The sequence below is a fragment of the Gopherus flavomarginatus genome, chromosome 11 (assembly GCF_025201925.1).
Source record: "Gopherus flavomarginatus isolate rGopFla2 chromosome 11, rGopFla2.mat.asm, whole genome shotgun sequence".
Lineage (NCBI taxonomy): Eukaryota > Metazoa > Chordata > Testudines > Testudinidae > Gopherus > Gopherus flavomarginatus.
In genome coordinates, this window is record NC_066627.1 from 34,395,996 (window position 1) to 34,423,959 (window position 27,964).

General features: G+C 40.8%; 2 protein-coding genes across 7 annotated transcripts in view; both read left to right on the forward strand.

The window, feature by feature from the left end:
- The window catches only part of LOC127030712 (translocating chain-associated membrane protein 1-like 1), a 51,314-nt gene extending 35,787 nt beyond the window's left edge, over positions 1-15,527 (forward strand). For both annotated transcript variants that reach the window (XM_050917435.1, XM_050917436.1), the window contains 5 exons: positions 1-24; positions 3,700-3,804; positions 8,057-8,200; positions 13,207-13,367; positions 15,282-15,527. The exon at positions 1-24 is cut by the window's left edge and continues 47 nt beyond it. In XM_050917435.1, coding sequence (XP_050773392.1) covers positions 1-24; positions 3,700-3,804; positions 8,057-8,200; positions 13,207-13,367; positions 15,282-15,355 — 508 coding nt within the window. In that variant the 3' untranslated portion in view covers positions 15,356-15,527. The remainder of the gene's footprint in view (positions 25-3,699; positions 3,805-8,056; positions 8,201-13,206; positions 13,368-15,281) is intronic.
- Positions 15,528-26,366: 10,839 nt separating this feature from the next.
- The window catches only part of NCOA3 (nuclear receptor coactivator 3), a 184,737-nt gene continuing 183,139 nt past the window's right edge, over positions 26,367-27,964 (forward strand). For 4 of the 5 annotated variants that reach the window (XM_050917257.1, XM_050917260.1, XM_050917261.1 and 1 more), the window contains exon 1: positions 26,367-26,624. The gene's annotated coding sequence lies outside the window, so the exon portion shown is untranslated. The remainder of the gene's footprint in view (positions 26,625-27,964) is intronic. The other variant, XM_050917262.1, reaches the window with a different exon arrangement.

A 27,964-nucleotide genomic window follows, 5' to 3' on the forward strand; every position in this document is an offset into this window, starting at 1 on the left:
CATATCTGGTGCCTATGTATTGAAGTAAGTATTTGTAAATGGTTACTAACTGAAAAGTTTTTTACTTCATTATTCCAGTTATCAATTTTTTTTTACTATTTTTCATGTGGCTCTGCGTATTCCCATTTATGGGCACTATGCCACCTTGTGGTGCTTTACAGTAAAACCTTCTAATAGCAGCATCCATTAGATCGCTCTTCTGACCTTTCCTGCTCCCCTCAGCATCAGGACATAGTAAGCCAAGGCTATATAGGGGGTGGAGCAACCTCACCACCTCAGATCCTTCCACATGCCTGGATAGATGTGAAGCTCTCTGGTCTTTCTGGACCAGAGCCTTTTTTCTTGAGGTAATCAGTGTTAGTTGTTAGCGATTCTTTCCAGTTCTGCATTATGGCAGAATTGAAGAAACAGAAGAACCTGGGTTTCAAAAGCTGCATTTCCTGCCTGGCTGTCTTCCTAGCATCTGACAACTATGTTCAGGTCCTCAAGTGCCTGGGAGAAACTCATTCTTTTTCTAGGTGTTTGATCTGCTGGACCTTTTAGTCCCAGAGACTTGCTTACAGCTCCTCCTTCTCAAGGAAGCTCTCAAGGTCAGACCCTCTGGATCTGAACAGTTCTCAGATGCAAGGTCTAAGAGGCCAGTCTTGGTTTCTAGCAGTTCCAAAGGACTGAAGGGTTCCAAGAATCCGCACCCTATGTTAGGGCTAGATGCCCCCTAAGTCAAGCCCCAAGGCTACATATGTTTGAACCGAGGGCCATGCACTTGGCTCCAGCTGCCCTGACTCTGATGGAGCAGTCAAGAGATAATTTGGCCACCATCACTGGTGTCGTACTTCATGATTTGCAGTTGTCTGATTCTGTCGAATTCTTGTGCTACAGGGCCAGGATCAGATTCAGTGTTAGCTTTTGGCTCCAGGAAGATGGATTTAATTGGTGCATCCTAATTGGGGTGTCTGGCAGTCCGGATTTGGCCGACAGGCTGTCTATTGACTACCCCTGGTATGCCATGCAGTTCAAATAACAGCCTCTTGATCTCTCCTACTTCTCCCTCTTTAGGGACCCCCGCCTCTCATGAGGCGATTCTTCTTGAAGTGGAAAAGTTGCTTCTGTTAGGAGCAGTCGAGGAGATTCCCGACTTAAGGGATCAAGGCTTTTATTCCTTTTATTTTTTGGTTCAAAAGAAGGATGTGGGGGTTTAATTGGATACTAGGTTAAGGGACTTGAATAAGTATGCTCATAGGCTTTATTTCCAGGTGTTGACTTTGGTCTCCATAAATCCTTTCACTGTTGCTCATGGATTGGTTCACAACTCTCTATCTAAAGGATGTGTATTTTTATATTTCTGTTAATTACAATCATTCCAAGTACCTTTGATTTATAGTAGCTGGGAATCATTTCCAGTACAAGATGCTTCCATTTGGCCCAGGGTACAGGCGAGTTGCATCATACGCACATTTAACCTATGCAAATTCAACTATATACTCTCGGCAAAAAACACTGTAACAAGATACCTGTAAATAGTGTGGGCGATTCCACCCAATGAGCATATGCCCCGGAGTGAGCATAAGATGGGAGACGTGAATCTGCTGTTCCCTCAGTCGGTCTCAGTTCACGCGTGCCTCTCCTAGTGTGAGCATCTCGCCGCACTGAGTGTGATTCTAGTGTTTAAAGGTATGTATTTTTTGTACAACATGGCCCCTAAATGCAAGCCAACTACTTCATCTGGTGCTCAACCAAAGAAACCGCGATCTGTTTCAATGCTGGAGGAAAAATTGGCTGTGTTGGACTTATTGAGAAACAGTGTGTCTGTCTCCAACATAGCACGTAAATATGGCCACAACGAATCTAGCATCTGTGCCATCAAGATTAGAGAGAGAGAAATTTGTCAAGCCGTGATGCCAAGTGCTCCAATAACTGCTGTGGTGATGAGCCAGGTGCATGATAAGACTTCAGTGAAGACTGAAAATGCATTATACTTATGGCTGGAAGACATGAACTGTAAACGTATGCCTATTGATGGCAATACGTTGCGAGAAAAGGCTCTTAGCCTCTGCGTGCTGTTCAAACCTCCTGCCAAAGAGAGACAGCCTTCTGATGAGAAGGAATTCAAAGCCAGCCAAGGTTGGCTTAAGAGTTTTAGGAACCACTTCAGCCTCAAAAACATGCAGACTACTGGTGAAGATGCATCTGTCATTGAAGCGGCAGCAAAAGCCTACCCCAAACAATTTAAAGAAAATCATAGAAGAAAAGGGCTATCTTCCAGAACAAAGCAGCTAAAGACCATGTGACTGGGTTGTTTTGTGGCAATGCAGCTGGGCATTTAATAAAGCCGGGCTTGCACTACAGGGCTGCAAATTCCTAAAATCCCTAAAAGGCAAGAACAAAAATCACCTGCCTGTGTTCAGGCAATCAAATAAAAAGGCTTGGGTGATGGCAGCATTATTTCTGGATTGGTTCCACAAGTGTTTCATTCCGGAGGTCAAGCGGTAACTCGAAGAGAAAGGACCTGACTTTAAAGTGTTGATGATCGTAGACAAGGCTCCTGGTCACCCTGTGGCACTCCGGTTTGCACATAACGATGCTGAAGTTGTCTTTCACCCAGCCAATGCCACCTCCATCCTCCAACCTCTCGATCAAGGCATGATTAGCTGTTTCAAGGCCACATACATGAGGCTTACGTTCTCACGGATATGTAGTGCTCTGGATGCTGATCCCAATCTTAATGTGATGGAGTGTTGGAAGTCCTTCAACATTGCCGTTTGCATCACTTATATTAAACAGGCAATGGATGCAATCAAGCCTGAAACAGTCAATGCATGTTGGCGAAACCTATGGAAAGAATGTGTGAATGATTGTCCAAGGGCACTGGTCTGGGCAGGAGAGACTCCTGTGTAATGCACACACCTTCCGGGTGTGGTCGTCTGTCCCTCTGTTGGCACCGATACCACCAATTTTTTGTATATCATCTAGATTGGTTATGCCTTATGCCAAGAATGACAAGGGGATATGATTTTTTTCCCAGACTTTTTCTTAGTGAATTAAACAATGCATTACTGAATGCTACATACTGGCAAAAATTCTCATATCTGCTGCAATTAGACCACTAGACAGGTGTAGCTACCTCCTTTGCTTGCCTTAGGTAGGTGTCTGTTGCTGAAACTTGCAAGCTACAATCTGGACTTTGATGCAAACGTTCACTAAGCACTATGCTCTGGACTTGACTTGTAGAACAAACGCTGGATTTGGCAAAGCAGTGCTTGTCTCTATTCAGCTAGGACCCTGGGTCCACCTCTAGGTTAGTCTCAGCGCTGCTTATCAGTCTGTTCCATAAGTGGGAATATGCAGAGCCACTCAAAGAAAAAATGAAGGTTATTTACTTGTAACCAAGGTTCTTCAAAAAAGCTCTGCCTATTCACATTTCCTATTGCCGTCCCCTCTCTGTCAGAATATTTGTTTATTCTGTGTCTCTGGCTTTGTGGTGGAAGGAATTGAGATGATGAGGGTGCTCTATCCCTTATATTTGTCTTGGATATGTTGTGATGCTGAGGAGGGGGGTAGGAGTAGGAGTGGAAGCATTCCAGCTGGCACTGCCAGAAGAAGGTTTTACGATAAGACAGCACAGCACCCACAAGTGTGAATATACAGGGCCATCTTGAAAAGTATCTGTTACAAATAAATAACCTTCATTTTCCGTTACAGCCTTCAGCGTCTGGGGCTAATTTTGCTGGTACCTCACTATCTAGTGGAACTCATTTTTCATGCCTCGCGTCTTTTCTACTTCAGTGATGAAAACAAGCAGAAAGGGTAAATTTTGCATGTACTATTTTTTATCTTACTACTTCTGCGTTTAATTTTCAGAGCTGTTGCAATTTCTATCAGCATAAACATGTTTTGTGTACATGTAACATAAAAAGCAAATGTTAGGCCATCACACATCCTAAGCTGTATCTGTGATCCCAATATTACTGTCTGGTTGGAGTTCCATGAGAGCTCCAGTGTCATTTTGTAGAATCAAGGAAACTGATCTGTCACTTCATGATCATAATAATTTTTCAAGTAATATTTGTTACATGTTAGCCATCTTTGTTGTAAATGCCTACCTGTTCCAATATATTTTTAATTGCAAGTATATTTATGTAGATCTTTGTTTTAAAAACAAGTGGACTTTAGAATAAAAGTAATAGGGACACCAAAATCATTATACCTCTCTCAGAATCTATTTGTGTTTTTGAACTTTGTTCATTATTGTAAACCAATACAAAAGAACTGACAGAATTATACCAGTATTTTATAGTAATAAATACACAAACAATCTAAACAATGTGTATTACTTTTATGATAGGAAGAAAATCAGTCTATGCATTATCAGTTTTATATTCTGCCCCTTCTTTGCAAGGTGTGGACAGGGAGAGAAAGTAAAATATTTATAATTTATGGAAGGCAACAGTTTCAAACAGCATATAAAGTACAATTGTTTATTCTACATCTTGAGTGAATTGCTCACTTATTTTGAGATGTAGAGTTACAAGAACAATGGCATCGAAGCTGGGAAGGGGAAAGACAAGGGACTGGTTTGTAGAATGAGGGTGGAGGAAGTGAACTGTGTGTGTGAGCAAAGGGGAGGCAGATGAAACTTATAAGAAAGAAGTATGTAACTAAAAAGAGGGGTGCTCTGGATCAGTCTGAACACTTTACTCAAATCTCAACCTTCATGTTTGTTCACAATTCTGCTCCACTTTTCCACTCCTGTCTCTTGTAGTGTCTCCCTTCACACTTCCAGCTGTGCAAGACTTGACTGCCCACTCATGTGAGACTTCTACAAACGTTATCTTGCTTTCTTCCACACTGCCTCTTATGCATACACAGTTCTCTTTAAAATAATCTGTAAGGCCACTACCCTCTTCTCCATATCTCTTCCCAAGACCTGTTTCTGTCTCAACTCCTAACACCAGTATTTAAATAATTAGGCTGAAGGTCATTTGGAGAAAGTCAATATTTATTAAAGACAATAAAGTAAAAACAAACAAACTCTCTTTCCCCCTATTTTTTTAATATGTTGTTCAGCTTAGACCATAAGCTCTGTAGACCAGGGACCCTATCTACTTTTATTTGAGTAGCACCCAATATAACAGGACTGCAGTACTGATAAGGACATTTGGCCATTACTATAATTCAAATAATATGTTGTATTTCCCCTTCTGTCTGATCAAACAATGTGTTCTTCAGGATAGGGACAGTCTTCCTCTGATTAGGAAACACTTATCATTCTTTGAGTGCTACCATAATCTTAGGTTTCCATTCCTTATTATTATTTATCTCCTTAAAAGTTGAGTTAGAAAAGCATTTTGAGTGTTTTAGGAGAACCTAAAATATTGCTGTTTATAATAATCTTGAACAATAATCTCCCATCAAGAGCCATTTCTCCACATGGGCTTCTAGGCTATTAGTGACTTCATATTTAAGGTTATAAATTCCCGCTCTCGTAGCTTTCCAAAAACCCTGGCTTATTTTTCTAGGAGGGAAAAAAACCAACAACTTCTGCTTGAACTGTCACAGGCTGAGTATAGGAGTGTTGGGTATTTTTCTTTCTAAGTTTGAGATTAATTGAGCAAGCTGTGTTTGAACTGAGATTCTGAATGCACTTTTCATTTTGAAAATAGTTCTAGTTTTTTGTCCAATAATAATTTAAGTAGCATGAAAAACTTCTGTACTGCTGAAATCTTTAATGAGAACTACTTTCTATAGTTTATGTTGTTGTGGTATTCTCCTAGATTAAGTGTAACCATCTCAGTAGACCACCTCCTGTTCAACTGGTCAGAAACCAAAGCTTTTGCTCTCCAAATTGGTAATAGGTGAATTTATCCCTTACTGACTTCTGTGAGAGATCTGATCAATCCTCACCGAGACAGTAGCATTCAGAATGTAAATCAGTCAGTATCAGAGGGGTAGCCGTGTTAGTCTGGATCTGTAAATGCAGCAAAGAATCCTGTAGCACCTTATAGATTAACAGACATTTTGGAGCATGAGCTTTCGTGGGTGAATGCCCACTTCGTCGGATGCATGTAGTGGAAATTTCCAGGGGCAGATATATATATGCAAGCAAGCTAGAGATAACGAGGTTAGTTCAATCAAGGAGGATGAGGCCCTGTTCTAGCAGTTGAGGTGTGAAAACCAAGGGAGGAGAAACTGGTTTTGTAGTTGGCAAGCCATTCACAGTCTTTGTTTAATCCTGAGCTGATGAACTGAAGCTCAGCAGTTTCTCTTTGAAGTCTGGTCCTGAAGTTTTTTTGCTGCAGGATGGCCACCTTAAGGTCTGCTATAGTGTGGCCAGGGAGGTTGAAGTGTTCTCCTACAAGTTTTTGTATATTGTCATTCCTAACATTGCTGGCATATGATAGCGTATATTTGTTTAATCCTGAGCTGATGGTGTAATATACGCCATCATATGCCAGCAATGCCCCTCGGCTATGTACATCGGCCAAACTGGACAGTCTCTATGGAAAAGGATAAATGGACACAAATCAGATGTTAGGAATGGCAATATACAAAAACCTGTGGGAGAACACTTCAACCTCCCTGGCCACACTATAGCAGACCTTAAGGTGGCCATCCTGCAGCAAAAAAACTTCAGGACCAGACTTCAAAGAGAAACTGCTGAGCTTCAGTTCATCATTTTAGGATTAAACAAAGACTGTGAATGGCTTGCCAACTACAAAACCAGTTTCTCCTCCCTTGGTTTTCACACCTCAACTGCTAGAACAGGGCCTCATCCTCCCTGATTGAACTAACCTCGTTATCTCTAGCTTGCTTGCATATATATACCTGCCCTTGGAAATTTCCACTACATGCATCCGACGAAGTGGGTATTCACCCACGAAAGCTCATGCTCCAAAACGTCTGTTAGTCTATAAGGTGCCATAGGATTCTTTGCTGCTAAATCAGTCAGTAATCTTTATGTACCTCCCAAAATTGCTGATGCTGGAGAAGTTTAAATTCTTGGTCCTGTCTACTAGCATGGATGTGGGACAAGGAATGGTAGTGCCTTTTTTTCTTTGGGCACACCTCTCAGATTCCAGCTCTTGGCTTCAACAGTGTCTCTAGCGATAGCTATATTGAAGACCTCCAGTATATGGGATGCAGATTGGTGAGGAGATATGGAGGAAGATTTAAAGTTTAGTTAGTTTTCTATCTTTTTTATTTTAATTGTGTTTTAACTGAAATATGCTAATGTTTTAAAATAATTGAGATCTTATCTTACAGCCAACTAAAATTTAAAAAGAAAAATAGTTGGGAAATTCATAATAGATGCTTGTAACTTTTCATTGTCCTTTTCAGTATTTATCTACCAAATGTTTTGTTCTCAGCAAGCGTGGATATTAAAATGGTGACACTTTGCTCTAAGTTACCTACAAAGTAGAAAGGTAGTGCTTCAGTACTGATCCTGTTAGCTGGCAATTTCTTATTTCCTCTTCCCCACCTCCCGCTGCTACCTTCCTAACCTGTATGCTTCTTGCTGTAATAATCTGTCTTTGTCCTCTCAACCACTTATTTTGTATCCATTTAATATCTGTATATTATTGGTCTAGTCATCTCTATGGTTTTATGATGTCCTTGCTATCTTATATATGATTTACAGCATGAATATCAATCTGACATGTACTTTCTTCCTTTGCCCTGTTTCTGGGTCAGGGAAATTCACAATGAACTCAGCACCCAGATTTGGCATTCCATGTGGCAATACATTTAATTGCCATTATATACCCCACATTTGAAAATTTCTAAGCACACTTTTGAAAATAAAATTTAACTTCTATATTGAAAATAAAAGTTTTATTTGAGGCATAATTGAATGTATACGGACAGGGTGCAGAATTCACTGTTGTGAGTGGAGAACTAGATGTAGAATTCCTGTAATTGTTGTTCATCTCAATATACGTTTCCTTTTCATCTTAAATTTCAGTGCTCAAGGAAGCTTAATAGAACTTGTACAGTTAACCAAGTTGAAAAGTGGTGGACAAAGGGAGAAGACACATTAATTTTATTATTTCCTTTTCAGGTTTACCCTTTGGGCTTTACTGTTTGTAATGGCTCGTCTTTTGACCCTAACCTTATCTGTGCTCACATTTGGATTTGGTTTGGCAAGAGTAGAGAATCCAGGTTTTTCCATAGCAGACGGAAACTTCAATGTACTCACTGTGAGGTATAAAAAAGCTAGTAGACGTTCATGTTTGAGTAAAGTGACACTTTCAGACTGCCTTTAATATACCTACTCAAGATTGTAGATCTTTTTGATGGAGAATTTTCCTGGGTGGCTTTTTTCCCAGGATTTTAGGGTGGAAGAAATTTTTTTTCTTCTTCTTCTCCACAAAGCAGGGACTGCTATTACAAAACACATGCTAAACATAAGAAATCTTTGTTTTTCTTTATCAGTGTTTTTATAATTGAATTAATATCACTACTGTGCAAAAGATCCTGCATAACATCGTGTGAGCTTTTGCTTTAAATTTTCCCTGTGGCTATTGTGAACATACTGTAATTTTAAGATATCAATGCCTTAATTTTTGATCAACAACTCTTTAGGAAAACCCAAGCAACCTTCTAACATGTTCATTCTTGCTTGCTCATTTCTGAAGTCACATTAATTTTTCACCGGGAGCTCCGCTGTTTAACCTGCATCTCAACAATCTGTTCATTCAGTAGGTGAAAAGGAAATTGAATTTGTATGCTTTGTCATCATTAAATCTCATTCTTAGATCACTTGGCAGAGGAGGCTGCAACTGTACAATTTGGTACCAGCTACTGAAGGCTGTCTGTTATATTTCCTTGATAAGCCTGGATACTTCCCCTAGTGTACTTAACCTGTAGCTCCCATTTATTTAATGCAGACTATATGCCCTGTCTTAGATGTGCTCCTTGGTCACATCTGGTTTCCATCAGTGTGAGAGGTTTAAGTTCTTCGAGTGCTTGCTCATGTCGATTCAACTTAGGTGTGTGTGCTCGCCACATGCACCAGTGCCAGAAGTTTTTCCCTCAAAAGTATCCATAGGGGACTGGCTCTGGGGCCCCCTGGAGTGATGCGGTATATAGGGCGCTGCCAGTTTCCCCCACCCTCAGTTCCTTCTTGCTGCCAGTGACTGTGCTGGAGCTGTTGTTGCTTCAGCTAGTGCTGTTGCTGCTCGTTCGTATTAACTAGTTATCTCTTGTATTATAGTGTATATACTTTTCTGTTAGTATTTATAAATCCCTTAGCTATAGTTAGAGACTTTGTAGGTCCCAAACGGGACTTTGCCTCAGGATGGGGCATGCCCTGGTCCCCAGGCTTAAAGCCTGTGATCGCTGCAAGAGGCCCATGCCTGTTAGTGGTCCACACAGAGTTGTCTGCATTGCTTGGGCAAAGGGCACATTAGTGAGAAGTGCAAAATTTGCAAGTCCTTCGAGCCAAGGACTAAGAAGGAGTGTGATATTCATTTAAGAGCACTCCTTATGGAGTCGGCCCTTACCCTGGCACTGGAGCAACACTCCAACTAGGTGCTGAGTACAGTGACCTCGGTATGCAGCGCCCCACTGGGACCATCCACTGACCGCCAGCTACCTTGGATAGCGGTAGAGGCCTCCGTCAGCTCTGGGTGCCATCCATGCCAGAGGCCCTGCAGGCAGTGCAGGAGATCATGTCCCTCCCTGGGCCACCCACACTGGCTTCTACAGTTCCCTAGTCACGGGATAAATCCGTGTTTGGACTGCTTCTGTCTTCAGTTCAGCAGCGCTGGTCCCTGTCATGGGGGATGTCCCACCAGCACTTGATCTCCAGTAACCACCACCCTTCTGACTGCAAAGGCAGACGCAGTGCAGCCCCATTGGTCTTCGAACCTCGGGCACGGGCAGAGAGGCTCAAGCTGTCACGGATCTGTCAAGCACCACTGGTCCCTAACACCCCGTTTCAGGTCAGACTTCAGGTGGAGTGACCGGCACCGGTCTGGACAGAGCCACTGTTCCACTCTGTCCTGGTCACCAGGGAGCAACTGCTCAGGATGCAGCTCTGGTTCAGAGCAAAGTTCCCTAATGGCAGGACAAGCTCCTGTACCAGCAGTATGGCTACATTGTCAGCACCAAAACTGGCCCCGTTTTTTAAGTACATCAGAAGCAGGAAGCCTGCTAAACAACCAGTAGAGCCCCTGGACAATTGAGATACAAAAGGAGCGCTTAAAGACGATAAAGTCGTTGCGGAGAAACTAAATGGATTCTTTGCTTCAGTCTTCACGACTAGGCTAGGACTTCTCAACCTGGAAAAGACTAAGGGGGGATATGATAGAGGTATATGAAATCATGAGTGATGTAGAGAAAGTAAATAAGGAAAAGTTATGTACTTACTCCCATAATACAAGAACTAGGAGCCACCAAATGAAATTAATGGGCAGCAGGTTTAAAACAAATAAAAGAAAGTTGTTCTTCATATAGCGCACAGTCAACTTGTGGAACTCCTTGCCTGAGGAGGTTGTGAAGGCTAGGACTATAACCATTTAAAAGAGAACTGGATAAATTCATGGAGGTTAAGTCTGTTAATGGATATTAGCCAGGATGGGTAAGGAAGGGTGTCCCTAGCCTCTGTTTGTCAGAAGGTGGAGATGGATGGCAGGAGAGAGATCACTTGATCATTGCCTGTTGGGTTCATTCCCTCTGGGGCACCTGGCATTGGCCACTGTCAGCAGACAGGATACTGGGCTAGATGGACCTTTGGTCTGACCCAGTACAGCCATTCTTATGTTCTTATGTGGTATGCCACACCAGGCTCCGGATGCGACCCCTGCAGCAATGGCTGCTGACAGTCTACTCTCGGTCCAGGGACCAGCTGGAAAAGGTTGTTACCATCTCCTTGATGCTACTTACCTCGCTGTGATGGCGGACTGACTCCGGGAAAGTCCTGGAAGGAGTTCCCTTCATCAGCACTCATCACTCAGTCTAGTTGGTTTTGGAGACCTCGGACCTCGGCTGGGGGGCGCACCTTGGCACCCTTTAGACCCAAGGTATGTGGTCCCCAGGGGAAATGACACTACATGTAAACGTCCAAGAGCTCAGGGCGGTGCGTAGAGCGTGCGCGGTCGTCCTATCTTATCTGTCGGGCACAGTAGTCAGAGTCCTAACAGACAACACAGCTTCGATGTTCTACATCAACAGACAAGGGGGAGTGTGATCCTCGACCCTCTGCCAAGAGGAATTCCATCTCTGGGATTTCTGCATCAGCCACGGAATTTGTGTAGAAGCGTGTTACCTTCCGGATGCCAAGAACATGCAAGCAGATCACCTAAGCAGGGACTTCTCCTCTCACCATGAGTGGGTGTTCCACCTGGAGGTAGCTGGCATGATCTCCCAGAGGTGGGGAACTCCCCAAGTGGATTTGTTCACCACCAGGCAGAACAAGAGGAGCCACAGGTTTTGCTCCAGACGATGTCTGGGCAAGGGCTCCGTCTTCGATGCCTTTTTCCTGCCTTGAGCAGGAAGCCTGATTTATGCATTCCCTCTGATTCCACTTATAAGCAAGGTCCTAGCAAAAATCAAGAGAGATAAGGCTCAAGTTATCACGATTGCCCCAGCATGGCCTCATCAGCACTGGTTTGGGATGCTATCAAGCTTATCAGCAATCCCTCCGTGGCCCCTGCCAAACCGACTGGACCTGCTGTCACAGGATCATGGTTGACTCTTGCACCCCAATCTCGCGTCCCTTTTCCTCATGGCATGGATGTTGCATGGCTGACCACTGAGGAATAGGCCTGTTTGGAAGGGGTCCAAAAGGTCCTCCTCGAGAGTAGAAAGCCCTCGACTAGGCAGATCTACATGGCAAAGAGGATGAGGTTCTCCTGCTGGTCAGCCAAACAGGGCATCTCCCCTTCACATTCTTTGGTGCAGTCGATCTTAGACTACCTGCTTAATTTGATGAACCAGGGCCTGGCACGCTCCTCTATCAGGGTGCATCTGGTGGCCATTTCTGACTTTCATCCGCCAATCCAGGGGCAGATGGTGTTCTTCCATCACATGACGGTCAGGTTCCTCAGATGTCTCGAGAGACTTTCCTCAGATTTGGTCCCCGGCCCCTCAGTGGGATCTCAACTTGGTTCTGTCCAGGTTCACGGATCCGCCCTTTGAGCCTTTGGCCTCATGCTCCCTGTCTCACTTATCATGGAAGGTAGCTTTCCTGGTGGCTGCGATGTCAGTGAGGCGAGTCTTCAAGTTGCGAGCCCTGACTTCAGAACCACCATACATGGTCTTCTATAATGACAAGATCCAGTCTGGCCCCACCCATCCTTCCTTCCCAAGGTGGTGTCTATTTTCCACATGAGCCAGGATATCTTACTTCTGGTCTTCTGCCCTAAGACTCATGAGGCTAGTGAAGAAAGGCACCTTCATGCTTTGGACGTAAGAAGGGCCATGGCTTTCTACCTAGAGCGGACAAAGCCTTTCCATAAGTCGACTCAGCTTTTCTTCTCTACAGCTGATAGGATGAAGGGCCTCCCGGTGTCAATGCAGAGGATTTGTAACTGGATCACCTCTTGCATTTGGACCTGCTATGAGTTGGCAGGAGTCCCTCCGCCATCAATTGTCAGAGCCCACTTGACCAGAGCACAGGCACCTTTGGCGACCTTCCTGGCACACTTCCCAATCCGGGACATCTGTCGAGCCACAATGTGGTCCTCGGTGCACACATTCACGGCCCACTGTGCCATCACTCAGTAGGCCAGGGACGACGCTGGGTTCGGCAGAGCTGTGTTGCAATCTACACATCCATAAACTTCTACCCACCTCTGAGGGGTACTGCTTGGGAGTCACCTAAGTTGAATGGACATGAGCAAGCACTCGAAGCAGAAAAGACAGTTACCTTTTCCACCAACAAGGAACTGAGGGTGGGGGGAACTGGTGGCACCCTATATATTGCAGCATGAGCATGCCACTCCAGGGGGCACTGGAGCTGGTCCCCTGCATATACTGCTGAGGGAAAAACTTCTGGCACCAGTGCATGTGGTGAGCACACACACCTAAGTTGAATGGACATGAGCAACACATCTTGAAGAACACCAGTTACGAAAAAGGTAATTGTCTTTTCTAGGAGTGATCAGCAACTTTTAAACATGGACATTTGGTGCTGCTTTGCTGTGTAACAATGTATAGTTGAAACTTTTTTTATCTAACTTCTTATTTTAATCTGAAATCTTTTAGGATTAGTTGCTTGGCTGCAATTTGTCTAACACAGGCCTGGATGATGTGGAAATTTATAAATTTCCAGCTAAAGAAATGGAGAGAGCACATCCAGAACCAGATTCCTAAGAAAAAAATAACTTATGCAAAGAGCAAATCAACAAAAAAAGAACCAAACAGAGGTCAGTAAGGTTTTTTTTTTTTTAATCACTTCAGATATCTACTATGAATATTCTTATGCTCGATTTGTTCCTGAAATCTTTTTGTATTTTCCTTTTATCAGTTCCCAAGGGAGCTACTGTGTGGTCCATTTCTTATTATTTGGTGAAAATAGGTGTTATTTTTAGCTTCCTCAGAGTTAGAAAATAGCCTGCATCAAAACATATTTACTCATGGTACACTGTATTGCATGTTGCTAACTCGAGGCAGCAGAGAGAGAATACTGCACTATGATAAAAACCATCATTAACAAAAGCCCACAGAGCTAATGCTCTTTCTAGGATTTTTGTCCTCTACTGAACTCTGCACAGATACAAACTCCACAAATTCTGCATATTACTAGGTTGAAAAGTTTAAAAAAATTAGTCTTAAAGTTGTAATAGCACTTTAGAATTCATCTTTTTTAATGCTTACAAATAAAAACTGTATGTTGTCTATTTTATCCTGATTAGTGAGGCTTTTAAGGTGGCTGTTTTTCCTTGATGACCATAAATTCTATTTTTATTAAATGTTAGGTAATTAACAAATTGCTGTCACTCACTCTTCTAAATTCTACACCAAATCACAGAGACTTCTTTCTATAGTGACAATTGGACCCTTAAAAAACAACAACAACAAAAACTACTTTGAAATTAAATTGTAATCACTAGGGGACCTGTAGTGAACAAAGATTCCTTATTGTATTGCACAGGCAAGATTTGGAAGAAAATTACATCTACTAGTAGGAGGACTATCCTATTTGGCAGAAGTAGACTGAGAGTCTTCACCCATAAAATCCAGTACAGTGCTCTGATGAGAAGCCTATTACCAGTTGCTGAAATGTCTACCAGGATGCTATCCCTGGACCCTTTTTGGGCCCTTGTTCATGTCTTTCTGTACCTAATGGGCTGGGGTACTTCAGATTTAGATACACTACTAAGCACATAATCCAGTGCTCTTGGAAGTTGATGGAAATAATCCCATTGATCTTAATGGGTGTTGGAGAAGCAGGTTTTCCTCTCCATTACCTTTCAGAGACTTCAAACTGCTGTAAAAGAAGTGTGTCTGCTTCTCTACTTCTCCTCTAGCCTTGTGGATCCTTATCCATAGGAGAAAAAGAGAATTTAACTGCTGCTCTTCATTGTTTTTCCATACAGAAGCATGTAATTGACACTATTCTTGAGCTTCACCGCTGCCCACAGTATTCCAAATAGCAGCAGTGAAATTGTAATCTTGTGGACTTCACACTTTGCTGCGGGAGGGAAAATCAATGACCAGGAGAGTTTGAGCGTCTGTAGGTGCAGGAGGACGACACTGTATTGGTTTACGCTTACTCTTACCCTTGCAATCATAAATTCTAGAAATGTGTGTGTGTGGCGGGGTGTGTTTTGATTTGGTTTGTTTAAATCTTAGATTCTGCTGATGGTGGTGGTCCCCTAAATACCCCGGCCAAGCATCCCACTTGCTTAGAGTGAGTGGATTTTTCAAGCCCTGAATAGAGGGATCCAGGCTAGGTTGAAGTTAATGCATACAGATTGATTTGTAGTGACTGCACAAGATTTTAATACTATGGGACAAATATCGTAGGTTACCATAGACTTTTATTGTGTTAGCATTTATAGTTCACACACAACTATAGTAAAACAAAATCTTCAGGTTCCATCCTCCACTGGCAAAAGGAATGATAGGGAGAGTTAGGAGGTAAGTATTCTATAAGTCCTTCAAAACATTACTTTGTTCCACTTCTCTACTGGAAGGCCCCAGAGCTTTGCCTACATTAAGTGTTGAGTATTGTCATCTGACATTTTAGGTTTGCATATCAACTTTTTGTTTTTCATTCTACAGAGGCAAATAGCATTTTACCTGTACTTTTAGCTTTCCCTGTTTTAAAATTTCAGCTAACTTTGTCAATGGAGCAGTAAAATTAGAAGATGGAGCATCACCCAGAACACGAAAATCAAAAGCATTATGAGATGGAAGCTAAAATCAGAAGACAACATTATTGACAGAAGACTGTGATTAAAAAATATAACCTGTCACTGCAGAATCATAGGCTGTCTGTCTTGTTATGATTTAAATGGACACTATCAAGTTAAAATATATTTTAAACACATTTTTTATTAATACATAACTTACTATGAAAACTGGTGACTTTTGATCTAATTTACTTTACTATTTACCTCTTTCAGTTTCACTCAATTTGGACAAGAAAATAGACAAATCACTTGCACTTGCTGGCTCTTAGTAGCACAATTCTGCAATGTTTGAATGACAGACATTTCAGGGGAATATTTGAATCTAAACAATCTGTTTATTTGGAATGTTAAAAAAAAGTTGGAAACATTTTCATTAATATTACCGTTTAGAAAAGCAGTGGCTTTTCAAAACCTAAATTCTGGGCCAAAAATATCTGACCATGTATGTTTAACTTTAAACTTTTGCACAACAGTCTCTTCTTTTTATCACATTCTGATATTGGAGTAGGGGAGAGTACAATATGTCTGAAATATATGTTAGCATGGCCAAAAAAAAGAGAGTAAATGACATCTATTTCCCTTCAAAGATTATATAAAACTTGATTTATATAACACGCTCATCAAGTTCTGACTTAATATACCTAACTTCCTTTTAGGTGATTGTGATATTTTAGTTAGACACACAGATTCTGCAGTTGCCTTGCAGAATTGCCAGTGTACATAGGGCGCTTTGAAATAGATTGTAATGTCTTTTTTGGAAACTAGTTGCCGATTAAACATCTAGGGTGAAATCCTTGTGCCACTAAAATAAGTGGCAAAGCTGTCATACGTTTTACTGAGGCCAGCATTTTACCGCATGGCCACATTTTGTGAAAATTTCCCCTTGGTAATTTTTTTTAAATTTTGGCACTGACCTGTTTGAAAGTTACACATGGCTTTTTCATAAAGATTATGAAGTTGAGTTCAGGAAATTTATTTTCTGTAGCTGCAATTTTTTTTAAAGGTGCTAAGATTTTTAATTACCTGCATTAGGCAGCCACTTGTTTTGGTTTCAAATTCATATTTAAGTGTTTGTATCTCCATGAAGCTATTAAGATGCTCATTACTTAAATACTGTTTTAGATATGATTTATATTTAAAGTTGTAGACCATTTCAGAATGTCTTTTCAGAAGTAATAAGGTCTGATGCTGGTATAATTAAGTGGTCTAGTAAACACTGCATTATAGGCCTCTTATCCCCAACCAATGGCATCAGTTTTGCATGGCTTCTTATACTACTTGCCATCCTTTCAGCCAGTTGGATCCTATTTCTCCAGCACACAAAATTCTGTTCAGAAAACAGTTAACTTATGCAGTAGAGCTGACTTTATAATATATGCCTTGGGTGCATAAAACACTAGAGAGGTGCATTAAATTGCACTGTCATGTTCTGAAGTGTATGTTGTGGTTACGATTTAGGAAGAAGGTTTACAATTTCTTACATGTTAATGCCACAAAATATATTTACAACTTTCTTGGAAGAATAGTTATTTAAAATTTATCCATATGTAGGTTTTTCTTTAATACTATTTCTTCCCTCCCTCCCTGCACTGGCTTCCCAGGTTCTTTCTTGTACCCTCGCTTGTGTTTCTTGAAGAAGTGCAGTGTTTTTTAGTGGAGTGAAGCAGAATCTAGTAGGACTGAGGGGCCACTTGTAAAAAGTTCAGCTGCATCTACCCAATTTCTGTCTCTAGAAACTGGCTATTGACCACCTACTCATTTCAGATAGATGCATGTATTCACATACAATAGAAACAGTTTTTGGCGTGTTCACCTAAGCTATACTCGATTAAACAGTATTTGCCACTTATCACACAGCATGTTCAAAGCACTTTACAAGCATACTCCTCATAACCCTCCAGTAAGGTAGGTAAGTAGAAGTGTTTTCAGTATATAAGAAACTGACAGGTTAAGTGACTTGTCCAAGGACACAGTGAGGATCACTGCCTCTGCTGGGAGTAGAAATCAGGATTCCTAATTCCTAGTCCAGCGAATCAATCACACCTGACTCCTGGCCACACTTCTGTGAAAAGCAAGTGAGTGAGAGACTAAAGGTTTCATATCATATTACCAATCCCTTGAACCATCTAGGTGTTGCCATGTTGATCTAAGCACTTGTTTGACTATGATAAGGCTACTGATATTTTTGTAAGTTACCTACATAGTCGTGACTGGTATATCTAATGCTATTTAAGTCTTATTAACCCATTTTCTAATTTGCCCTAACTATTCCCATGTGCAGATTGTATGTAGGAGTATCATATGTGATTTCTCATAAACCTGTACATTTCTACTAAAAATGTTTACCATGGAACTAAAATATATATTTTTTAAACAATTTTAATAAACGTATTTGTATAATCATGAATGCCTCATTTGATAAAATTATCATCTTTTGAGCAGTTTTGGTGTGACCTGCTTAGTCTCTCTACCATACTGCTCACAAGACAATGCTTTCACTGATAAGTAACCGCACCTGTAAGTATACCATACATTTAGGTTTTGGGCCACTTTCCAGCTGAAATGGCCAAAGACTAGTTATTATATAGGTAAAAATATTTTACCCTGAGAAGGGAATTCCTACACTAAGGACACTGTGAATACAGGATAAAAGTTATATTGCTTTTACATTACTGATGCAAACATTTTCTTGAATAAAAATATTTTCCTCTTCCCCCCAATCCATTGCAAAAGTATTCAGACCAAAATTTTTTTAAGAGCCTAAAATTGGGCTACATCTATACCTGAGCATCTACAAATTGGCCAGATTTTCAAAAGCGTGGAACACTCATCAGTTACAATTAAGTAGCCCGATTCCCATTATGGGCACTGCAGAGTATTCAACACTCTCTTTAAAATCTGGCCACTTATTTAGGAGCCTAAGTAGTAACTTAATTTTAGGGTCCTGTTTTTCCCAAAAACTTAGCCCCAATCTTTTCCCCTTCAATATTTTGGAAAATTACATTTCTAGCATGCTGCTTATGAATTCACTGAACAAAATGTATTGAATGCTATTGTTGCATGTCACTCATAATGGATACTTTAAGGAATCTACACTTCTGAAGTCAAATAATTTAAGTGAAACATTTAAAGTGTCCTTCGCATATAACTATTGTGTGTATGGATACTGTGTTCATACGCACATACTGTATCTGTAAAATAAAGATAGGAATCTCAGTCTTGTAGCATGAGAGAAACTCTCACTATTCCTTTTTAAAAATCATTGTTTTTTTGTCATTCCATTGCATTTTTGGATGCTCACTGTGGAATATCAAAATGTGTAAAATGAACTAGGCCTGTGCCTTAATATTAAGACATTTCAGTAAATGTTAAACAACTTGCAGCAAAAAAAAAAAAAAAAAAAAAAGTGCTTTGCACTTAATGCAGTGTGTTTTGACAACTGTACAATGTAATTCTACATATATGTTAGTGACTGCTGCACTATTTGGAATGTCAAACGATGGAAGATGGAAAGTTGGGGATGGGAGGGATATGGCTTATTCTCATGTGCATTAGGGAGCAGACTCTGAGCTGGCTGTTCTGAGCCAGGAGCTTTTGTGCGATGACTGGAATTGGTAATGACTAAAAATAGTAACTTGATCTTATTGTTCAAAATTCCTTTTAGGTTAATATGTAGACTGATTAGTTCTATTTTAGTTTTTGTTGCTGTTTGTTTTTTGGAGTGGTGGTTTGTTGTTTTTCCTTCCTGATTTGAGCGTGAGTGACAATAACATGTAAGGGAAGATTATGGGTTAGGGGAGTAGAAGCTAGGATACTAATAAGACTAATAAATAACTGTACTAATGTTCCCATTTGATTATGAGTACAAAGCCACCCACCCACCTAATAATTTTATTGTATTTGAAAGAGTAAATTTTAATAATCTTCAAAAATAAGAATTCCAGCTCTGTACACTGCAGCCTGTCTTGAATTCATTTTACACTGCCAAACAAAAATTCACACATTGTTTTGTTCCATGGTGGAAAGAAACTTTGTAACACTTTCAGGACTCTTGTACTTGTATTAAGCACAATATTTAGGAGGAAGCTATGAGAGAGGAGTCAGCAATTAAAAATTCCCAAGTGATTGACAATTGATTTTGGAAATATTGTCCAACAACCTCTTCTACCATCTTTGAAACAACCATTTTTTAACAAAATACTAAGATAATCCATATCTCTGAAGCTATAACAAGACCCTAATTCTGCAAAGCACATACATAACTCTCACTGACTTCAATGAGACTTACGTTCATGCATAAGTGCTTTGCTACATTGGGGCCTAACTCAAATAAATATAATTCAGGATTACAGTTGGGAGTGCATACTACCTCTTCATCTTTAAAGCACATTGGTGTTAAGACTGGAATTCTCAGAGTGCCTAAATGTCTTAGGAGCACTTAGAACTTGTGCTCAGAGACCCAAAAGTAACTCCCTTTGGAATCGAGGGGCATTAGAGGCCTAAATAACTTTGAGGATCTGGGCCTTTTATTCCTAAATTATATAGGCCTGAACTTTTAAAGGTATTTAGGTTCCTAATTCCTACTGATTTCAGTGGGAGTGAAATGTCTAAATATCTTTAAATATTTGGGTCTTAGGCACTCTAAAAATGTTACCCAAAGTGTTTAAGATCAGACACTAACATGAATTTTATTACAGATAATGAATTTCCTTGTTTTTATAGCTTTGTCAGAGCTTCACAAAACTAGTTTGATATTTTTCATTTTAATACTATTATAAACTTCTAATACATTAAAGGCCAAGTTCTGCATTTATGCTTCCTTTAACCCCATTGACTTAGCTGAGGTTGTATGAGATCTCAGTGCAAAATCTGAGGCAAAAACTCTAGTCCTGTGACAACTCCATGAATAGTCCTATTCATTTGCATAAGCATTTTACTTAAATCATAAATAATCTTTTTAGTCATTTCAGTCAATTTTCTGTTCTGTCCTGTCTAGTTATAGACTTCAGTTGCACATCAGGAGTCCTTCAGAGGTAAGGTTTATTTGGGGATGGGGCGCATCCATAGTAAAGTCACCTGCTAAAAGCTCTTATTGGTTTCAGATAGAAAAAACTTACTGTGTAAATAACTTATTATTAATCCAAAATTGGATCCTCTTATTTTAACCCTCAGAACACGAAAGGGTTATGCTTTATCTGCAATGTATTGCTTTAAGGTTACAATGACATTTTCTAGTAAGTACAAAATCATTTAAGCTACCAACTTGTAGTTTTTAAATTTTGAACTATTATTTAAAACCACAGTACAGATTTACTGATGCTGTTCCTGTGGCAGTACTTTAACCAGGACCTGATCCAACTATTAAAGTCAACAAAAAGACTCCCAACAGGAGTTGGATCAGGCCCTAATGGTACATATTTTCTTTCAGAGTTTGCTTCACTCCAGCTCCAAGATGTGTATGAGAAAACTTTCTAAATGCACAATATTGTCAAATAATGAAGCAGTGGTACTTCACATGCTATAAATAATTTATTTAATTGGGTTTCCTATTACATGATTTGGCAGAGGAGGCAATGAACTATGATTTTTATAAATGTATCATCTACATCTGATTGTCTCCCAACACTATCTATTGGAATGGCTGCTCTATCTAGTTAAGTTGGAAGTATATTGCTACTTGGAATACAATCTGATGCATTCCTTAATCTGTCTGAATGTTAGCTGGTTCCCCCACCTCCAAAATGTAATATATGCTAGTAATGAGAATTGTTGGCTAAAAAGGACCTCAATACTGTAAATGGTAAAGTTATAAATGTTAAACCTCTATTGTTACTAGTTTTAAGCCTCAGAAGTTGAAATAATGTATTTAACTATCATGAACAAGAGAGTAATGTTTACAAACTGTAATAGTGTCTTACAATTTTTTTACAATTATCCAGCAAAATTCTTATGTAGAGTTGAATCTACACTTAAACCAGCAATGTACTCTGTATTATATTGCTCATGAACCATGATTAATGTGCAACTGTCTGATTGCAACAAATATGGAAACTTGCTTTTTTAATTGATATTAAACTGTACTGTCCATTTAATTTAACTGATTTGTCTGTTCTCTTCCAGTTAATCTACTTGAGTGCTGAAATGCATTGCTTTTTCTAATGCATTAAGAAAAATAAATCTGTTAAAAACATCACTTTATCCACCACTCTACAGGCTAAAATTGTGCTAAAACACCATCAGTTATTTTACTTTTGACCCCTGTAATGTTTACATAATTGGTTGATTGGTTTGTTATTGTTTAAGTTTGTAAAACATAGCACAAAAGCTATGTTTTCTGATGTATGTAAACTAGTGATTATTCATTTGCTTGGTAAAATGTCTAATAACCTTGCTCCACAGAAAGTATTCTGTATATGTTTGATATATATTTGATACTTTTTTTAATTCTGTAATTTAATTTTTTTGTTGTTGCCATTAAATCCATGTTTTATTAATACACTAAATCAGTTGATTTTTGTAGTTTGGTCAGTTAAGTAGTCAAGCCATCTGAAAAGCTTTAACAGTGTCTATGGAGAAAGTATTATAAAAAGTGTGCACATAACTATGCAAAATGCATCTGGGTTTATTCCTTTTCCAACATTTTATCTCTTTCTTGTTGATCATCTTTGATTAGTGTCTGCTGCCAGGAGGCACCTCTTTCTTCTGTCTCCATAGTGCACATAATGATCCTTCTATGCTGGTCCAGACAGTGGCTGTGAGGAATTTTCTACCTTAGATTTGTTTCTCCCCTTCCCCACACACCACCCCCAGAAGTGCAGCTACACAAATGCATGGCTGCTAAGCCCTTATGTAGACACGCACCAATGTAAAGCAGGTAAGTTGCAATTTTTACAGCTGTGCAGCATGTCTATATTTAGGCTGTTTAAACTTAAAAGTTATGTCTGTTCCATGCAGATATGTAGGGGAAAAACCACACCCCTGCCTAACATACCTATATCCACAAAAGCCGCAGAGTAGATGCAGTGATGTTGATAGAAGAGTGCTTCTGTCTACATAGGTAATGTTGTTTGGGGATGTGGTGTTCCTAAACCAATGGAAAAACTTCCATCAGCATAGGCTGCATCTACACTATGCCTGCATGACAATTGTAGGCTCTCTGAGAATTCTAACTAGGGTGACCAGACTGCAAGTGTGAAAAATTGGGACGGGGGTAGGGGATAATAGGAGCCTATATAGGAAAAAGACCCAAAAATCAGGACTGTCCCTATAAAATTGGGACATCTGGTCACCCTAATTCTAACTCAAATGCAAAGGGGTGCCATCTTCCCAATTACTATATGCAAATAACACTATATGTATACAGTGCTTTGCAAATATTAACTCGGTGAAGTATATGCATGGTGAGCCCCCCCCCCCAAAAAAAAAAAAAAAAAGAGCCTGACTCATTTGACTTTCAGTTGTAATTGTGCTCAAAGACTTTTTTTGAAAATCCCATCCTCGACCTGGAATTTTTTTTGGTTCTTTTTGGCTCATGCAGCACTAACTATAAAATTGACAGGCAGACCATAGTTGTCAATAATGCATGAGCCCAAATAGAATCTACTGCACACAAGGTAGATTGAATGTCATTTTTCACAACAAAACTGCACTTTGAAGAAATTACTAATTTAGAAAGTTATGTTTGATTCCAGGAAAAAAGAAGACCCTCTAAATTGCAGGAAGCATGTTAAGTAATACATTAAAAATGGATGTGGAATCAACTGAAAGAGTATTGTCCATGCAACATTAAGGAAATGTGCAGTCTTGGGGGAAAAAAATTAAATCTCATGTTTTAGGAATAAAGGCGGGAAGGGTAGATGCAGGATTTGTTATTGAGACCTGTGGAGTTCTAGAGCTTTTTCTGGATTCCTACTTGATCTGCCTCTTGAGCTGAATCAAGTATTTTCCTCAGGAGCCTTCCTGAAGCACTGGAAAATTAAATACTAAAATACCTAAAATGTAATAGTATTTATAAATACAGCTGCTCATTAATATTTGACAGAACTTGAGCAAAATGTCAGGCCTCTAGGAGCATAAAGTATCATCTCTTGTAAAGTATGTGTATCTGGATAGTCCTTGGTTGACACACCTGAGCCAGAGCTGATTCTACAAAGGATAACTTCATCTGAATAAGCACTACCCTAGTAGGCAAACATTTATGTCTTTTGGAAGGTCCTAAACAGTGATCAGGATACTGATTCTTGTAGCTCATAATTACTTTATTTCTAACCAATTTGGGTTCTGACATAAAGGAATCAACTTCCAGCTAAGAACTGGATACTTATTTGGTCTACCACTATCAGGTGATGCATGTGTACAATTACTGAAAGTGTGTAAAGGGCTCATGACCTGTCTGCCCCGGTCCTTGCTGGTAGTGGAGGCAAGAGCAGCCCATTTTCCTGTATTTGAGAGCTTTTAATATACAAGAATTCAGTACCTTTATCCATAAGGACCATAAATCATCTTGTTTTTCTTTCTTTAGTAATTACTTTTCAGGAGGTAAAAGAATGTATAAAAGTAGTTAAGGTGGAGCTCTACTTACTTCCAGTTATGGAATTGAAAAGTACTTCAAATGAAACCCGTTCCTTAATTCCTCTGGCTGCAGGGTGTCTTACCCTGTTTCTGAAAAGGATGTTTCTAACGTTCTCTTGAGGGGGCAATTTGGCTGGTGTTCTCAAGCTAAGTTTGTAGTTTCATCAAGTAATGTTGAGGTACAAATTTTTTTTTATTGGCATTTATATTTGGAGTATACATTATTCCCAGGAATATGCCTACGTGCATATATTCCTTAATCAGAACATATAAGCAATCAGGGCTTAAAGATGCATAAAGTTAATGCCTATCTCTGAATCTAAAGCGATCTATATGGTGTGGATGGTCTTCTATATTTACATGAAGCCCCTCTGTCTTCCATGGAGCTCCATGTAGGTGCAAGTCTGCTCATTTGTTGTAAATTACAAGATTCATATTGATGAACGTACTTCAATATTTAGATTTTACATATTTATTTAACCTCTGAACAGTGAAAGTCTCTAAAATACGTCTACAATAGTTACATTGAATTTTGAATTCTCAGTGATATTTCTACAGCCTCTGGATTATCCTCAGCCAGAATGTGAATTCAAATACATATATTCTAATTTATTACATTATGCAGCTTTGCTGTCCGAATGATTGTTATAGTCTAGTAGGTCATACTGCGGTAAGGCTTCTTACCCTCATAATATTGGCAAATGGATCTATCCTAATCAAGAATGAATAAACCATTCCATATTTAGACCTATTTTTTTCAAAAATAGTGATTTTGGATATTTCTGGGTTTCTAACCTGAGACAGTTTAAATTGGTCGGACTCCCAGAAGCTGGTTGCTGAGTGCTTTCCACTGTTCTTATTGGTAGTCCAGATTTATCACAGGTAGCTACTTTTAAATAGTTAAACAGAATTGTTTCTAGCTAGAATACAGTCACCAGTTGTTCAAAGTGTTCTAAAAATTTAAATTTGAAAAGTTTTTTTTAAAATTAGGTAAATGGTTTGTTACTAATTTACACTGATATAAATTTAGAGGTGGATTTTTCTCCTTTTCCCCAGATATAAGATTTAACTTGTAGAACTGCCTTGCACATTGTAGAAGACTTATATTCAAGTACAAGATGCATATATTTTCCATATCTTGAACTACTGTAATATAAATATACAAGATTGTGTTTGTCTATGCCTAGTTAGTAGAAATTCAGATATAAAAGTAAGTTTGATAATAGACAGCTGTAGGATTTAACTGACATGCCACGTTATCTAGAAGAAAGAGCAAATATTGTTCCAGTATTAACTGTAACTTTGTGATTTCTGTAGTTGCATTTAATGAAAAAAGTTGGTTTTTCCTTTCTCCTGTATATACACAGTCCCTTATTAGATCATCTATCCCTGTTTTTCAACCTGCCTTAATCTCAATCAAGAAACTACTAAGGAACAAATAAGATGGCAAATCACCTGCCATGAAATCAATTTTTCATGTCACTAGTTGCAGTATGCGTGTGGGGAAACTCCCCCTCAACACAAGAGTGCCTTAACATGAATCCTAAAAATGAGTGAGATGTTTAGGTCCCCGTACTAACGATACCTGATTTGAGTGCAAATCACTGCATCTCCACGTTATAAAAACGAGATGGGGGCTGCAGCTTTTCTACCCTGCGAAGCTGGCCACCGTCTTTGCTATAACTCTTCATGCAGCAAGGGGCAGCCCTTGATAACCCCATACGCATCTGACCTACTCCAAGAGGTGTAACAAACGGCGCTGAGATAATCGCAGAGGCGAGAGCCTCACCCGCAGCGCGGGACGAGACTCACCACTTTTCAAGAGTAAGGCGTCTAAGCTGCTTGGGTGATTGTTTGAAACGACACTTTTTGAATTCTGTAGAAATGTTTGGTGAGTCTCCTTCCCCCTTCAGTTCCTTGACCCCAGAGAAAAGCTCTCTGGTAGGGTCGGAGCCTTACCGGGCAGTCGAGCCCTTTGTGGACACCAAGAGGCACAGTTCTAGTAACACAGATACCGACGCGAACCTGAAGAGAACCCCCAAGAGACAGACAAAAGCTGGTTGCTTGTCAAAGGCGGCAGCCCTCCTACAACAGGGCTGTGCGCAGCCGGGCCCTCCCACACAGCTCCTCTCGCACCCTGGGCAGGGGTGACAGGCGGCGAGCACCTCAGCCCCGGCGCCGCTAGGCTAGTCCCTTTTCCTTCGGCCTCTGTGCGGGTGTCTCGGCAAGGGGTGTGTGTGTGTGTGTGTGAGCCGAGGTCCACACAACGCCCCGCTACCGCTGTTATTATTTAATACCCCACAACCAGGAAGTCGGACGCCGGAAACAGAATGATTTAAGAAAAAAAAATCGCCATCGGAGCCACCGGTCGGCCGGCAGGCGCGGAGGCCGCTGGGAGATGAAGTTTAAAAGGGCCTGTGCGGCTCGGCTGAGGACGTAGGGGTCCGTGGTGAGCCGCACTGAAGGGGCAGCGTCGCGTCGGGACTACAGGTCCCATTGTATCCCGCGCGGGTTGGAACTACACATCCCATAATGCCCCGCGGTGGCTGGGCTGACTCCGGCGGTGGCTGGCGACGGCTCTCGGAGAGGCTGCTTTCTATTTAAACTCAGGCAAGGAGGAAAATGGCGGCGAGGAGCTGAGTGTGGGGGACTTGAGAAAAAAGAGACGCTAGCGAGCTCTGGCTCCCTTCCCTGGTGAGTAGGACTGGGGGGAGGGGTCACACCAGGGGTGTGTGGTGGTGGGGGGTCGAGTCTTAGCTCTTTCTCCTCCGCTTCCAGTTCTGGGGGGCAGTGGAAGGACTGTTGCTTGGGGGGAAGGTAACAGTGTGGGGCGAGAGGCTGAGGGGCGTCTCTAGCCCCTGTGCTGGCCGTGCCTCCCTGGGCGGCTGGGGCGGCGGGTGCTCCTCGTTTGTGGGGAGGAGAGGGCTGAGGGATTGTTAAACCTGCGGGTCCGAGCACACTCTTTCCCTCCCCTTGCCAGGAGAAGTTTGAGAGATGTTTGGGTGGGCGGGAGGGCGCTCCCTGCGCCAGCAGTAGAATCTGTGGGGCCCGGAGAGAGAAGAGCTATCCCAGTCCCTGTCCCTTATCAGGTACACGCCCAGGGCTGGCAATTTGCGTGGAGGTCCCTGTGGCGACAGCCGAAGCTACAGGAGTGCTCGGCGGTTTCTCTGCTGCTCCTCCTCTCCGCCTCCGCTGAGTGGGGCGCGGTGAATTACTTGAGGTGAACTGGGATGAATGGGGGTGGGGGGGGGACCGCGGGCCAGTCTGGATGTGAGATGATCTCAAAGCCCTTGTTTTGGTAAGTTCAAGCGTGGCTTCTAGTCCTCGTCTCTCCCTCGGGAAACACTGGATGGGAGGGACTGGCAATTTGAGGTGTTTTCCCATCCTTACGTCTCATGTCCTCTTCTGCCTCATAACCATGGTAAGTGTGTGGTGGTGAGAGGTGGAGGCAAGAACGAGCTTCCGGTGTCATGAGGTAACAGTGTAATGACTGGAAAGCTAAGGATGGTGGTGGGTGGCCACTGATGTGCTTGGATCTGTGGGATGCTGTCTGAGGCTGAAATAATTCTAGTGCCCTGTTCATTCTGTGTTTGCTTAGTCTTATTGCTGCTTTTCAGAGTGGTGGAAGCTGTTGCTTCTTAAAGCTCCGTACTTTACTTTGCCAACTCAATCAATTAAAATAGCCTTTTAAAGCTATTTTTGTTCATTCAGATGGCGTCTCCTTTCCTTTTAAACTATTATAAGGAAGTTCAATTTTATGTATACTTTGTCTAAAAGCTAATACAGAAAGAAAATGGAATCCTGGCTAAAATTGAAGTGAATCTTTAAAATGGACAAGTGTCTATACCAGGGGTTGGCAACCTTTCAGAAGTGGTGTGCCAAGTTGTCTTTTATTCACTCTAAATTAAGGACTACGTATGCCAGTAATACATTTTAATGTTTTTAGAAGGTCTCTTTCTGCAAGTCTATAATAGTTTAGTTATATATTGTTGTATGTAAAGTAAATAAGGTTTTTAAAATGTGTAAGAAGCTTC